This window comes from Pseudopodoces humilis, chromosome 9, assembly GCF_049639895.1.
Source record: "Pseudopodoces humilis isolate 2021_Gansu_Grassland_sample_001 chromosome 9, ASM4963989v1, whole genome shotgun sequence".
NCBI lineage: Eukaryota > Metazoa > Chordata > Aves > Passeriformes > Paridae > Pseudopodoces > Pseudopodoces humilis.
This window is the reverse complement of record NC_142208.1, coordinates 2,358,905-2,374,266: the sequence shown is the minus strand read 5'-3', so window position 1 is coordinate 2,374,266 and position 15,362 is coordinate 2,358,905. Positions and strand designations below refer to the sequence as shown.

Below are 15,362 nucleotides of genomic sequence, written 5' to 3'. Positions count from 1 at the left end.
CTGGCATGGAGCTCTCTTACCTTTTGCTAATTCTGTAATGTGCCGTCTCCAAGGCTCCCGTTATGGGGTTTGAAATGGTGGCTCGCCTCAGCTGTGAAGCGAACCATCAGAAGTTGCATTACAAGCACAATCTGCATCCCAGCAATCCGACCATTCAGAAGCCTGGGGAGGGGGACAACGCCACCGAGCCGCCACCACTGCCCTGCTCTGTCTGCCACGGGGAACCAGGGGGAGGCTCCAGCTTTACTAAAAGAAAGGTTTCTCGTTTGGTTTTGTGGGGTTTTTTTTTTCCCACAAGTCCTGTTTCCATGTGTGTAGCAAGAGCAGCTGGCTGAATAAAGCAAACTACAGGAGCTTGGGTTTCTTTTGTAGGAAGCTGTTCTGGGAGCGGCACAGTGGTGTGGCATGTGGGCAGTGGTGCTTTGTTACGCTGTCCTGCACGAGGAGTCTGACAGGTAAATGGAATCCAGGCAGCACCACAAGCCAAAGGTGAATAAACCATTCCTTTTTGGTCCTTCCTGTACCAAAAGCAGCACTGAACTCCTTTGAGCTCTCACAGACTTCTCCTTCAGCCATGGTTGCATTTACACAGAGTAGGAACTGCTGGCTGAAGGCTTTCCTTTCCCTCTGCTGTGCTCCATTCACTTCATGCCTTCCCATCTGTGTTAACATTTCGACTCAGAACCTCACATGTGCCCTTTCATTTGCTTCATGTTCTACCAGACACACTCTCCATCACTCATAACTGGAAAGGCTGAGGTGCAGAGCTCAAATTTTGCAAAAGGCACGATGTCATGCCAACTCCCAAACAATCAGAAGCATTTCTCCACTGTTAAAATAAACTAAACAAGCCAAGGCCTCTCTCTCCATACCTGCTGACAAGAAAAGATACTGGGAGCTCCCAGTATGCTGCCTCTCCTCTCCTCCCATGCAGACACATAAAAAAACAAGGCACAAACTACAATTCCAGTGAGACTCCAGAGCTGAATTAATGAGGCTTCATCCTGCCAGCACAGCAGAAGGCTGGGCACAGATCAGCCAGCACTGTCTCTTCCCAGAGGGCATCAGCATCCCGAGCAACAGGAAGAAGGAGATGACCTTTAAGTCTCCAAGAGCACAATCCTGCTGCTGCTGAGCCGTGCAAGGCCTCAGCCACAGGGAATATGGGAACAGTAACTGCATACAGATGCTCCTGCCATAAAGGTCTCCAAGTCTTCACCATGAGCTGAGTGTTTGACAGGAAAACAATGACCTCAGCAAGTTCACAGCTTGCAGTCACACTGCTCTGTAAAGGAGAGCTTTGGTCACATTCCACAGGTGTGGAATGCATCTTGCAGGAGCAAAGGAGCTCCAACACCTCCAGGCCAGCAATGGGGGCTCTGATTTCCAGCCCTGCAGCAAGGCTGCCTGGCAGGGCAGCAGGAGGAGATGCCTCAGGTACGTGGAGGGAAAAGCTTACACTCCCTGCTCACAGTTCAGAACATTACCCCAGAAACCTCAGAACAGAATCACTGAGGTTGGAGAAGACCTCCAAGATAATCAAGTCCAACCTCTGATCCATCCCCACCTTGTCACCCAGCCCAGAACACTCAAATCATTGCTTGGACACCTCCAGGGATGGTGACCCTGCCACCTCCCTGTGCAGCCCTTGCCAAGGCCTGACAAACTCTTCAGTGAAGAGATTCTTCCCAACGTCCAACACCTCAGGCTTCAGGAAGCTTTAAGATCCCCCTTCAGGCTCACTGGCCTGGAGAGCCTCACCACCCAGGTGCTCATGCACAACCACAGCTGCTCTACACTTTGCAACAGCTTCTCCTGTAGGGAATGCTCTTATTCCCTTAATCTCCTCCTGCTCAGGTCACTCTGGACAAAAACCCATTTAGGCCAAAAGCAAAGGAAAAAAGCAGGAAAATTACATTTCTATCAGTTTAAGTATTATTTTAGAATTGCTGGAAAAATAAATTAACTACATCTTCAACATGCCTTTGTAGATGCAGAGTTGCACCAACAGGATACAGAAGGCAACTCCATCGGTTTGCTGTTTTCCCTGAACATTCCTCTTTTCTTAGACAGTGGAGCTGCCCTGGATTATTCCTCACTGAGAAACAAGAACCCCCTTTGCATCCAATGTCTCAAACAGGGTTGATGAGCCATCATCATCAATAAGAAGGCAAAGCCCAGCAACTAAGTCCTGCTCTCTCAAAGCTCTCTCATCTGCAGGCAGCTTCCCAGCCTGGGAGACAGAAGCCAGTCTTAAACCAAAATGGAGAACACAACCATGCTTTCTCCTCTATACAACCAGGTGGCATTCCAGGACCAGAGGAACGGCTGCCTTCCCCTTACAGACTTAAAAAGGGAAGAAAAACCAGAAGCAGAAAACCAAACACAAGTCAGGAATATTCCAGTAAAGCCTCGCTGCTTTATGTTTGTTTTTTCTGTTGGAGAACACTCTCCTCCTCACCTGAACCAGCTGAAATTGTATCTGCTGGAAGAGCCTGACAACCTTGCACTGCTGTGACCTGGCTCCAGTCACCACAAAGAATTCCCAAAAATTCTCCTGGTGTCACCAAGAGCTGCAAGGCGAGGCAGCGCACCGCACACACCCCCTGCGCTCCAGAGGCGGCAGCCACGCGCTCCCACCAACGACCACGTGGAATTTAGGATTCCAAAGGCAAGGAAGCAGAAGGCATTTACCCTGGGCTTTGCCAGCTCCTTCACGGTCTCGATCTCTTCGTCGGAGATGATGTCCAGGAAGCGAACGATGCGAGGCTTGTCCCACTCGTCCTCCTGCTTGACGGGGCCCAGGATGTACCTGGGATTCCTGTTCCCGTCGTAGTAGCGGCAGAAAAGCCTCTTTTGTCTCCGGGGAGTCTGGAAGGGAGGCAGAGCAAGGGGCAGTCAGAGAACTCCCACACTGGTATCTCCAAGGACAGAACAGGTCCTGGACACACAAACAATTCACTCTCCCCACCTCGTTATGTGACGGGTTAAAGAGATGATTTCACTTGTGCTGTCTGCACATAAACGTTGCTGTGCAATACTTTACAAGCATTACTTTACACAACCCTACTAAAATAAAATTATGGCTAAAAAAAACCCATCCCTGTTTAATTCTGTCTGTAACTCCGGACTTCCAGCATCCTTATTCAATTAATTACACTGATGGAGCACATCCAAGACAGCCAGCAGTGCCTGGGGCAGCGTTACTTTCTGTCTACTGAGCAGGCTGAAACAGGGAAGAAATCCAACACATGATCCTCAACTCTGCACACTCATCCAGCTGCTCTAACAACTTCCTTGCTTGCACACCACACACAAATTCCTGACATTGTTTGGTTTCAAACATTTGAGAACAGTCTACTCCACTTTACCATTTTGAGCCCCTCCCCACGGCACAGCATTTCGTACTTCCTTCTCTCAGGCAGGTAATCCTTTTTCTTAACCTCAGTTTCCTTCTCCTGCTGCTCTTCCGAATCCGTGCTGGACTTGTTGGCTTCTTTTTCTTTAGCCATGATGTACTCAAAGTATTTCATGTTCCCGTTTGCTCTTTGATGTTCAGGATCTATGGACAGAGGAACAGACAGGGATCACTGGCAGGTTTCCAGCCCCTGAGGAATCATCCAGAAGTGGTTATTTACAGAAAGCAAAAGGAAACAGATGCACGCAACCGCTTCTCCAACCCTCACTGCACACGGGGGTCCCAGCACTGAGGAAAAGGGTTTGGCCATTCCAGCCCATCTCACTAGAGAGGGAGAGACAGGGGAATGGGACAGGGAAAGAGCTGGGACAGCATGACTGGCTGTAAGCCTGAAAATTCCCTGGGGGTGGATTTAAGATTTCTGGTGACAAAGCTTTTTAACTTACAGAATTAGCTTCAGCTCTTTACTAAGTGGCTCTCAGTAGCTTTTGCTATGTTAGGGCTAGTTCTGAGCTTCCCAAAGCATCTGTTACACAGTCAGTCAGTGGAGCATTTACAGAAGAATAAATGCTTTCATTTTTCCTGAAACAGACTCTTATCTCACTGCCCTGTATTCCGTATTCCTTGTTTTTACAAGTGTTTCATCTTCAGCATGCTGAATTTTGTATTTAAATCATCTGCAGAGATTTCAGTATCACCAACTTAGTTTCAATTTCATTAATTTTGGTTTTGCCTCTACCTAAGGGGAAACAATCTCAACCCAGGAAAGCAAAACATAGGGAGAGAAGCCAACAGTGCCGGGAGGCAAAAAACCCTTCAGTACAAAGGAACAAATCCCCATTTAAATGTAAAAACGCACTTTACAAACGCACATACAGGTCAGGCTCCGGGCAAGCCTGCACTGCCCAGGACAAAGCTGTGCAGAGCTGTGTCCCTGTGCCCCATACCCAGCTCCAGGAGGCGCCTGGTGAGCGCCATGGCCTTGCCCAGGTCCCCCTGCTGATAGACGGCGTAGCTCAGGTAGTCCAGGATGTAGACTTTGTCAGCAGAGGACACCTCTCCCTCATCCAGCTGCTTCAGGGCTTGCTCCATCCACAGCTCTGTGTGGTAGTAGTCAGCCTCGGTGTAGGCAATCTTCCCCAGCTCAAAGCAATCTTCAGCTGTTAGAAAAGATTTGTGCTTCACACCTGGGTATTTAGAACAAAACAAGGAGTTTACACAGGGTTCCAAGGCTGGTCCTCCGAGAAACATTCCGAGTTATTTCTCATTCCTCACAGCAGGGTTTTATTTCTGTTCTCCCACAGCTCCCTTCTGCAGTAGCTGTTTGTTGAAGTCTCTAAAGCCTGTAAATCCTTGGCACACAAGCACTCAGATGCAGCTTTCCATTGCCAGAATACCAGCGAACAGCTAAATGTCTCTACAGCTAGTGAAAAATCAAATTAAACAAACCTTCCCTCCTCAAAACCCCAACCACTTCCAGCAAGAGCAAAAATAAGCCAAATTTGAAGTTTCAGAACTGTTTTCAAGGATGTCACATTATCACTTTCAAAATGTTACTGAACCACGACTTGTTAGTGGCAACTTGGTGGGGGAGGAAAAGGAAAACATCAGGGAGTGAACTCCCAGCTGCTTGGGATTTTTTCAAGTCAGTCATTTATAGAAACATTTAAAGTGACCTCTGAAAGATTAAAGCACTAGTAGGCAAAATACAGATTCCTATTTTTGCCTCTGGAAATACAGGCCTTATGGAAAACCAAATTTAATCTTGTAAAAGGGAAACAGGACCTGCCAGGGTTACAGCTGAAATTACATCCCTGGTTACATCTTAATCCATTCTGAGTTTCTAACAGCAAGCTCTGCAGTGCTCAAATAGGGCAGCTGTTCTGCTCCTCATTCCTGCTCCCTCACCCTCACTAAACACCTTGTGCCCATCCTGTGATGGGCAGCAACTGCAGCTTCCTGAGCCTCAACCTGCCAAACTCTCAAAGGACACAAGGATTTGGCAGTAGCTGGGATTCTAGACCAAAAGAAATTCCCTGGGAATGAAGAAAAGGAGCACAAACAAGTGACCACATGGCAAGTTCCCCTCTGGAGCTCTCCAGAGCCCAAGGTATTCTCTTTTATCCTCCAGAGCTTCCAGGTTCTGCCATTGCACTTGATTGCACACAGCCTGGACAGCTCATTGCTTCAAAAGCAGCAAAACTTCACCTTGTATTTCTCTGCTGTTTGAAGAAAACACCAACGAGCTCATTGCATTAGAAGGAATCTGTAGGTCCTTGAGCAAGTCTTGAACCAAGCCCAAAAGCAAGGTTATACATCATAACACATAAAGCCAATTACCCTTAATTTTATTAGGCATCTGACCACAATGAGCACTTGCAAAAACACAGATGGATTGTGCAGAGCTGATTTTTTGCCAGCTGGCACAGGACTATTTGTGAGCAGAGGAAACAAGGAAGACTCAGCAGAGAAGTTTTTCTGACAAAAAAAATTAAAAAAAATAAAATATAGAAGTTTTGTCTTCTCCTGCACAGAGGAATCTATTAAAGATCAGCTCAGGCAATGCCACACAGGCTCAAGTCTGTGTATGCACCATCTTTTGCTCTTCAGTTTACACAATCCCTGAAGTTAAAGCTCAAAGGAACTTGTTAAAATGCATTAAACTGTGCAATAACATCAGGTATCTGCCAGTGCAACACAAGGAAAAAACCCCACCCAGGCAAGATTTTATTGCTATTGATTTTTATTAAAAACTAATAGCACTAGATTATCTTACCATAACTAGAAGAAAGATGCAGATTTTCAACCAAAAAAACCACTTTTTTCATTAATTTTAGCCAGCTCAACCCCCTCACTAATGTTACCTCCAGGCTGAGCAAGGTGGAACAGAGCAAATTATTTGTGATAAGGACATTTGGGAAATGGAAATAACAACCATGGGTGGCTCTCACCTGGCAGGTTCCCTCTAGAGAGGGTGTCTGTGTCCAGGTTGTAGGTGTCCTGGAGCCGCAGGAGAGCCTTGGCTGCACCAGTCTGATCCTCATCATTGGGGAAGAACTGCCTCTGGATTGTCATGTTGGAGATAAAGCCTGGGAAAGACAGGGAAACACGTGCTCACCTCTGTCCTGGGAATTGTATGAACTCCCCGCTCCAGGGAAAGCCAAAACCCACCTTCACACAAGTCTGAACTGAACTCATAGCACAGGCTGCACAGTTCACATTTGGTTTGGGTGTTTGTGTTTTTTTTTAAAAAGAAAGCAAAGGAAAAATCAAAAATAAACAGTTTCTTGTTTTTACCATGCTCATTCAGAAGGGCTTAAGACACTGGTGCAGATTTCTGGCTGGCAGGTGCAGAGCCTTTCCCCTTGCCATATTCAGTCCCTCCCACAGCAGCAGGGAAGCTGACTGTGCTGAATCCTTATCAGAGACTAATCCTGTGTCTTTTTGAAAGCTCTGCTTTCTTCTAATTCCTTACTACAAACCTCCACCTGGTATTAATTAGCTGTTGAGACAGTCTCACAGGTCAAATACAACCATCCTGGCTTCCTTTTGCTAAGTGTCTTACACAGTCAAATATTCCACATCCTGCTCCTTGCTGAAGAGCTTCCACTCTTGCTGAAGAAAAGAGGCAGCAATTAAATGTTTAATACACTAATTCAGATTAGTTCCACAAATGCTCAGACTCCAAAGCAGATCTGCAAATCTGATTCAAGCCCTGACGTGTGAAAGGCAACAGCCCAAGTGCCTGCAGTGAGCCTGTGATGCTGGTTTTTGCTGCAGGCACACGCACTCACCATCTGACATGTCCTTCAGGACCAGGCTCTCCAGCTCACCCCACTCTGTGTTGAGCCGTTTCATCAACTTGAATGCGTTCACAGGATGGCCCAAAAACCCCTCAGGGTCTTTTGTGGCAGTATCTGTCAGCTGATCCAACTTCTCTGCCCATCTGTAATGAAAATATTCATTAAAGTCTCACAGAGGTCTGCTGGTGCGCTAGAGAACTGATTGCAAGCTACTCCAATGTCTTCACTAATAAAAAAGCCAACTGAAATTGCAAGTTTTTGCATTATCTATATTTAGAGCTCTTCTAAAAGGAAGAAAAAGGGCTACTTCCTTTTCTTTTATTAAATCTTCTTCCTCAGCTGCAGCCCAAGTCTTGTGCTGCTCTTGCAGTCCTTGTTGGAACCCTGCTGAAGGAACTCCTTCCTTCAAGCCCCCAAAGCACCACGCCAGCACTTCCATTATGAGCTGTCATGCAGGACTAATCCAAAACAAAGCTATTCAATCTTTCAAACACCCCTTTTTTCCCCTCTGAAGCTTATAAAAAGGCAGTTCAATGCTTGTCTCAAATTCTTTTAGGTTCAGACACACACATCTGTGAGATACCCCTTGCCTCTCGCCACAGAGCTCCTTTCCGTGCTGTGCTGAAAGCTTGGATGAAGAAACGTGTAGCTGTTCTTTCTCACGCTCCCAAGTGAGGAGCCCAGACCCAATTTCTGGTGCTGCAGCTTCAGCTCAAACTTCTCTTAAGTACCACGAGTCATTCACAACCCCAAGTGTCCCAAAATAAAAATAAAAAATACAAAAAAAAAAAAACCACCAAAAAAAGCAGACCTACAACATGAAGACGTGCAGCAACGCCCTGCAATCAGGGTAAATTGATGTTAAAGAGCCACACCCCACAGAGAATCCCAAACTCCAACAAGAAAGCAAATCGAGGATCTGTAGCCTGGGGGGAGCTCTGCCCATGAGCTGGAGCTCCTCTTGTTCCAGGATCCCGTTTGCCCGAATGAAACCTGCAGGCTTTCCCTGGGCCAGGGAGGTGTTTCAGTGCCTCTGGCTGCGTTTGCTCTTCCCACACTGTCCCTGCTTGCTTTCCTGCACTCTCTGACAATCCCTGGGGGGGTTCTTCCAGCAGCCACACCAGTGAGGGGCTCCCTCCAAAACAGAGGGGCTCCAGGTGCTGCTGGGGACCAACTCCAGCTCAGAGCAAGCCAGAGACTGAACAAACCAACTTCAAACCCTCCCTGCGTTTCCCACTGCAGGACCAGCTCCCAACAAACAACGCTGGCGTATTCTTTTCCCCCCCAGTTGTTTAACAGCCCTGTGCCAGTTGTTTAAACTGTCCTGACCTCTCAGGGAGCATCTCTGATACAATAAAAACAGAGCTGCAACACTTCTGCAATAAGCTGCTTCTAAACACTTTTGGATGCCCAGCTGGCAGGCTCCTGTGTTAATTTGTAGCTGTAAAGAACATACTTGTAACATTCCAAAAATCTGGCAGCAATGGCAAATCTGAATTTTAAGTGACAAAGAAGGATCTTCCGGATGGCAGAACACCAGAAAGTAATGCACAAAGGCTAAAGTAAAAACCACTCCTCCACCCAGAACTGTTTCAACACCCTCAAAGACAGATTTATGCATAATTCTGAAAGCAAGGAAAGCATCCTGTTCAGTGATAAAATATGTTTATTTCTAGCTGTGATAAAATCTGACTCTGCTCCTCACACGGTCAGGTCTCTTCTTATTTATGCACCACGCAGTGCTGAAAGAGAACAACTTACAACAACCACCCAGCAAAACCTGCTACTTTAAGCTTTGCCCCAGAGGAAAAATTCCACAAATTTAATCAGCCTTAAAGTAGCACTTTTTGCATGAGGGTGGACTCAAACGATTGACCATTAGCATTATGACACCAACAGCTTACTTTTTGATCTGCTCCAGCTTGCTTTCCTCTGCCTTGATGTAATCTTTGAGTGACACGACCAGATCTTTTTCTGTATTAATTAAGTCTGTCATATGACCTAGAAAAAAAATGAGTTTGGTGAGTCAAGGAGAAACACAAAACCCTGAGAATTTAAAGGCATTCCTCTGCTTTTTTTTGCTTTCTTCCTTCCCCAAAAGTCCTTCTGCACTTACTTAACCAACCCTGAAAGAGTATCTGAGTAAGGCTTTTTATTTATTTTTTTTTTTAAGGAGAAAAATCTCCTGCTGGACCAAGCTTGTTGCCATGGAAATTAATGCAATCCTGCATATTTATTATTAGAACTAATTTAGGATTCATTTGAAAAAGGAAATCGTTTGCCACAGGGTAATCTTTCATCCAAGCATACATAATGTAGAGCAAATAAAGAGAAAGCTACAGATACACACGAAGCCTTCGAGTTTGATACACAGCACTAATCCAGGGGTTTATTTTTAAGATGATATCCATGACTTCAAGGGGTCCCTGGTATTAATTACTAATTGCTTCACCTCCTGCAAGCAGGCAGCTGAAGTGGTTCAGCACAAAGGGGTGCAGTGCCCACCCTGAGGCCAGCAGAACCCAAGGGTGGGTGCAGACATAAAGCATCATTATATACCCTGGGCAGCTGCAGCACCAAAACTCTCAATTCCAACACCTGTAACAATAAATAGTGACTACAAAGCCCAGCCTGCTCACTAGACTACCCTTGGACTGACTTAAATCCCATTTCTCCCCAAAGAAAAGCCAATAAGGTGGTAAGAACCAAGAAGTGGTTTTAGTTCTGTACCAATTAGGGCCTTGGATGATTAACACATCGTTGCACAACGAGCTTTGAGGGCTGTCAAGAAACTCTTTTGGCTACACCAGAGCAGGCCTCACCAATGGAAGTGAAGAAGTCCGTGTGGGCACCAGAGAAAGGCAGCAGAAATCCCAGGGCTAGGGCACACCAAACCTTCTGAAACACCATTGCTCAACAGCTCTCACCTCACCACACACCTGTGAGAGAAACACAAAACAGGTGAAAAATCCCTGCTCACCAGAGAGTTGAATGCACCTTCAGAAGAGGCAGCTCAGTCTCCTGGGGCTGCCACTGCTGCTGGAGGCAGCAGAACCCTGACAGCTCGAGCAGCTCTCACAGGCTGAGTTCCCTCCTGCTGGATTTTATACCTGCCTCGTGTGGCAAGAGAAAGAAGAATAGCTCAGGGACAAGGTATTCACCAGCACTCTTCTTTTTGGCATTAAGTCAATGCTGCAGGTAGAGCTGTTTTGCAAAAAGAACAGAAAAAAAATAAGAAATAAATCATCAAACCCTGAAAAAAGCCTACAACGCCGATTTAGAGTAGCCATTATCAAGTTCATCCACTCAACGTGAAAAAAAACAAATTTCCTTTTTTCAGTCAGAGAGATGCCAGTGGAGCAGGGTCTGAATGGAAACCCTACACAAGCAGCCCAGAAAGGGAGTTCTGTGCAAGCTCCACACCTGACACAAAAGGCTGCTCTGTCTGTCCCTGGATCCTGGGTAAGTGCTTTCTGCAGGGCCAGCTGCCAAGCTCTCAGCCTTTCAGGATCCTGATCCCTTCAGCAGCCCAGCATTGCCTGCCTCCTGCATATTTTAGGAGTAATTATGCTGTCGTGGAATTCACAAGGTTTGCTTTTTTCCCCCCCTCAAACAGAAGCTTAAACTCTCACATACTGTATCTGCTCAGAAAAAAATGAACTCCAGGGTGTGGACTAACAGAAACTGGTTTACAACTCTTCCAACAGCACAACCAATGAAGAAAAAAGGAAAGAAAAGAAGCAACAAGCTCAGCTACAAGGTAGTTTGGCCTATTTAAAGAAGAAAGCAGCATAACTTCAACCAAGCAAACAACATAGACCCAGGTATTCACACAGCAAATCAGCAAAGTTCAAATGTTACAGCCAAATAAAAACCATCCCAACCACAGGGAACATAGACCCCTGACTCCAGAGTGCAGCTGGTCAGGAGGCAGCTCCCTCCTCTCCTTTGCACCTCCAGCACTGCAGAAGGAGAGGCTCTGGAGTTTGGATTTCCTCTGGGGACTGCCTGTTGGACAGGGCAAGCACAGTTCCACTGGCACTAACAAGAAACTCACACCAGCCCAGAACAGCTGCACAACCTTCAGCTCTTGTAAACCCAAAATCTGCATGGCCACAACCGAAGGGCTGAGGCATCCTGGCACATTACAATTCTCTTTCTGCCCCTGAAAGTGAGAATTTGGAGAGGGAAGCCTGGAGTACCCCTTGTCCCCTTCACCAATGCTCTAAAGCAGAGCATAAAGCTGTCCACAGCAGCCTTCCTCACCTCTTCCTCCCCACAGGCAGCCAACAAGCTGCATCAGACTGCTTCAAACATTCCTAATAAAAACCCACTGATGTTCACCTCTGTTCTTCCTGAAAACACCACTCAATTCCTATTTCATCCTGCAGAAAGCCAAGTGCCTCCTGCTCATCCAGCACTCGAGCCAATACATCTGTGAATTAGTGACAAAGCACAAACAGCTTTACTACTCCATAAATATCTGCCAATTTTATCAGTACCGGCAATGCACGGAGCTATTTGTTTAGTGCACGCAGTGAAACACAAGAGAAGCTTCAGAAAGTTTCTTTTCTTTGCTATTAGTCAAGATGAGACTTTTTAAAAAGCACAAAGAAAAGCTGATAAACAAAATCACCAAAAAAGGTGATGATGAAAACGTTTCCTCTCCACCTACTGCTCTCAGTGACAGCGTTCTAAGCCTGGTTTTCCTCTTCTCCAGCTGCCTTTGCAGCCAGTTCCAGCACCAGGCTTCTGCAAACACTGTTGTATCCCTTATTCCCACCTCCTTATCTCCACAGGCACACAGCAGGAGCAGACTGGCAACAGCCACAAAATACAATAAGGGCAATTCCAAGGAGGTACAAACACAAAGTTTCTCACACTTAGGCAGGCACTAACTAGGAGAGGCTGCCCAGAGAAATTGGATCTCCCATTCTAGGAAGAATTTGAGAAGGAGCAGGGCTTTCCAAGCACTGCAGCAGGATCAGCCACAGGTTCCCAAATCAAACACAGCTCAGTTCATATAGACGCTGGAAAGCTCCCGGACTCACAGGCTGCCAGATAAGTAGGCTTTAATTTCTTCCCGTTGGCGACATGAAGTAAAACAAGATGAAAATCTTCTCTCCATTATTCCTGTCAGTCTCGCCCTCCTCCTCAGCCGTGTCCCGCAAAGATGGCAATCGAGCATCTCGGGGAGGAGGGGATCGCTGCCCACGCGGAGAAGTGGGAGTCCAGCTGCCAGCTCCAACACGGGAGCTCCCTGCCTCCCCTGGGAACGAGCACTGACTAAGCTCTGAAACAGCAAAACATGGCAGAGCAGAACAACGTGAGGCTGGGAAGGGGGGGAATAGCAAAGAGCAAACAAAACGCGGGGATGGAAGGGAAACGGAGCAGCGAGCGGAGCAATGGCACTGCCAAGTGCAGCACAGGATTCCCTGAGCACACAACAAACCCCACTTCAACTGATGTAACTTAGAGGGGTTTTTTGGGGGCCTTCCAAAGAGTTCAGCTCTGCTCTATGAGCAGACAAGTGAAGACAACCACAGAGTGACACAACCTCATCACAATCAAGGTCCCACTACTCAGTGACCAAAGACTGAAGATGCTCCTTCATTGCCAACTCCAAGCTCCCAGGATTCAGAACACAGAATAAAAAATGGAAACTGAGGGGGCACTTCAACACGGAATGGGCTCTAACTCATCTCCAAACCAGCTTCTTTATTTAGGCGAGAAGTAACTGGCCTGCTCCAGATGAAGTCCACTGCAGGGCCAGGAGACAAAACTCTATCACCAAGATCCTTAACTTTTGATTAAAAGATGGATCCATTCTCACAATCCTTACTGGACCCCACTGTATGTAAAAATAATAATAAAACCCCTTGACCAGTTAAGCTGAGCTTAGGGGAAATGGAAAAGATGGAACCTGAAGCGATAGCTGCTCACTGCCCTAAACCTCTCCTGTCTCAAGGACAACCCAAGTTACAGTCTCACAACATGATGTGACCAAAAATACTACTGAAAAGGAAAGGACTTTCCCAAAATAAGTATTAAGAACATTTAACTGTCATCACTGCTTAAAGGTCTCACAGGACAGAAGCAACAGAATCCAGTCCCCAAGTCCTCTAGCATGCTTAAAGGCTGTTTTAAAATTAAGACCCAAGCAGTGAAAGAAAGATTTTTCTACAATTGCTGCTGCCCAAAGAACAGGGTGTGCTTTAGGCATCTTTTAATGACAGAGTTCTAATCTTTTATATATATATGAAAAATATAATGAAATAATCAGAGATGAGAATCAATTTCAAATTCAAGTAGGGTGTTCTACCTATCATTTAGTTGCAAGCTGAATACAGAGGAGTTGTGTTTGCACAGAGATTTGTAGGCAGGAAACTGAAGTGAGTTTTCCCTTGATTTCCTCCAGACTAAGACTGAATGGACACAGCCCTCAAAGCCCACTTGTTTTAACTTTCCAGGCCAAGGCAAAGAACACTGGGCATGGAATAGAGCAATTATCTTATTAGACACAACAGGCAGGAGGCTATTCTCCTGCTCAAGGATTAGCTAAGCATCTACAGAGATACACAGAATGTTTTCAGATATTAAGAGTGATTATAAAGAAAGCAGGACAATGCCAAAGCTCAGCTGGGTTTTTCCAAGGAGTATATTATTTTGAAGAAAAAAAGATTTCCTCATCTATATCAACCTCAGCATGAAGCATGGTTTTCCTGCTATAAACTTCTGTTTATCCTCACTCCCTCCAAAGTGTAACTCACCCACCACCTGTCATTTCAGTTTGTCAAACTACACTGGGCACTTTGCAATCTACGTGCAAGCCCCAAAAATCACAGCTTTAAACGCTAGATTTCGAAGCCATTCATTACAGAACAACATTTAAATCTGCACAGGTCAGAGAGCTGGCTTGAGGAGGAAAACAAAGAGCAAGTTAATAAGTACTGGTTGTGTCAGCACATACTTGAGAAGCAGTGCGAAGTACTCTGGGTCAAATCAGCTGGATCCAAGGCTTTAAAATGTATCCAGCAAAGGTCTGAGAGGAGCAGCGGGTGCAGAGAACACCCCTGTTCCCAAAGGCAGGCCTCTGCTTTCCAGACAAGCCGGGAACTCATTACCTTTACTTTCCGCCCCTGGCAGAGCACCGTCTGCATCCCGAGCCAATAGCCCCTGGCGCTGCGGGGAGCTGCATTTATTTACTTGTAGTAACCAAGTAAATAAATGGCTCCTTTCATTCACTGAAACCTCGAGCGCTTACCCTTTACTTTTAAGTAAGTGAACGCTTCAGCACTCTGCATTCTCCTCTTACTGAAGCCAGCCTCAACGCTGGGCAATCCCGAAGGATCTTCCCTTTGGGAGCAGCTAGCTTTTCAGGTAAATTGGAAGATTTACCCTAAGTGCACGTGACGTTTTTATTATATTCTCCAGCATGCTCAAGGCTGCAGGTCGGAGTTTCTCCTGCCAGTCAGGCTGGATGCTATCACAACATCCACTGAGCGGTATAGCTTTGCTACAAAGGTAGAGGCAAAATTCCACGAAAAGCAGCTGGCCGAGTCCAACCCAAAGCAGCGGAGAGGGAAACCGAGACCAGCCGCGTTCCCCACGGTGCAGTCCCGAGTAACTTTCCATCGCTGCCAGAGCGGAGCCGTGCGCTCGGGATCCCTCCAGCCCCGGGAGCCCACCTGCGCGGGCGGAGGGCAGGGGAGCCGGGCCCGGCTGGGGGGACAACTCCCAGCTGCAGGGACCTGGAGGAGGCAGAGGAGGAGGAGGAGAGGGAGGCGGCGGCTGTGTTTAGTCTGCCAGCCGCGGGGAAGCCGGCGCGGCGGCGCCCTCCCGCCCCCCTCCGGAGGCTGCCGGCTCCCGTTACGTAAGGGTCGGGAACCCCGGCCGGCAGCGCCGGGACACCGGTCCCGAGCCGCGGGGAAGGTGGGGGGCGGCGGAGCGCTGCCACGTATCGCCCCCACCCACCGCCACCCTCACAGCAGCCGCGCAGCCCCGCGGCTCGCCTCACGCTGACTCGCCCGCCCAGCCACCCCCACGGCAGGCGGGACGGGGCGGCCGGGCCTCACCTGAGCACCGAGGGGCGGCTGGGCGAGGTCAGCACCGGAGCTCCGCGCTTCGCCCGAGGGCTTCAC

General features: G+C 47.3%; 1 protein-coding gene across 5 annotated transcripts in view; it reads right to left on the bottom strand.

Moving 5' to 3' along the window:
* Positions 1-15,362, bottom strand: part of P4HA1 (prolyl 4-hydroxylase subunit alpha 1) — a 27,881-nt gene extending 12,519 nt beyond the window's left edge. For 2 of the 5 annotated variants that reach the window (XM_005533114.3, XM_014261654.2), the window contains exons 1-9: positions 15,297-15,362; positions 10,044-10,160; positions 9,126-9,222; positions 7,213-7,364; positions 6,370-6,507; positions 4,366-4,605; positions 3,372-3,562; positions 2,695-2,871; positions 21-91 (exon numbers count right to left, since the gene is read on the bottom strand). In XM_005533114.3, coding sequence (XP_005533171.1) covers positions 21-91; positions 2,695-2,871; positions 3,372-3,562; positions 4,366-4,605; positions 6,370-6,507; positions 7,213-7,364; positions 9,126-9,222; positions 10,044-10,131 — 1,154 coding nt within the window. In that variant the 5' untranslated portion in view covers positions 10,132-10,160; positions 15,297-15,362. Of the gene's footprint in view, positions 1-20; positions 92-2,694; positions 2,872-3,371; positions 3,563-4,365; positions 4,606-6,369; positions 6,508-7,212; positions 7,365-9,125; positions 9,223-10,043; positions 10,161-10,331; positions 10,426-15,296 lie in introns of all 5 variants that reach the window. The other 3 variants (XM_005533113.3, XM_014261653.2, XM_014261652.2) reach the window with 2 other exon arrangements.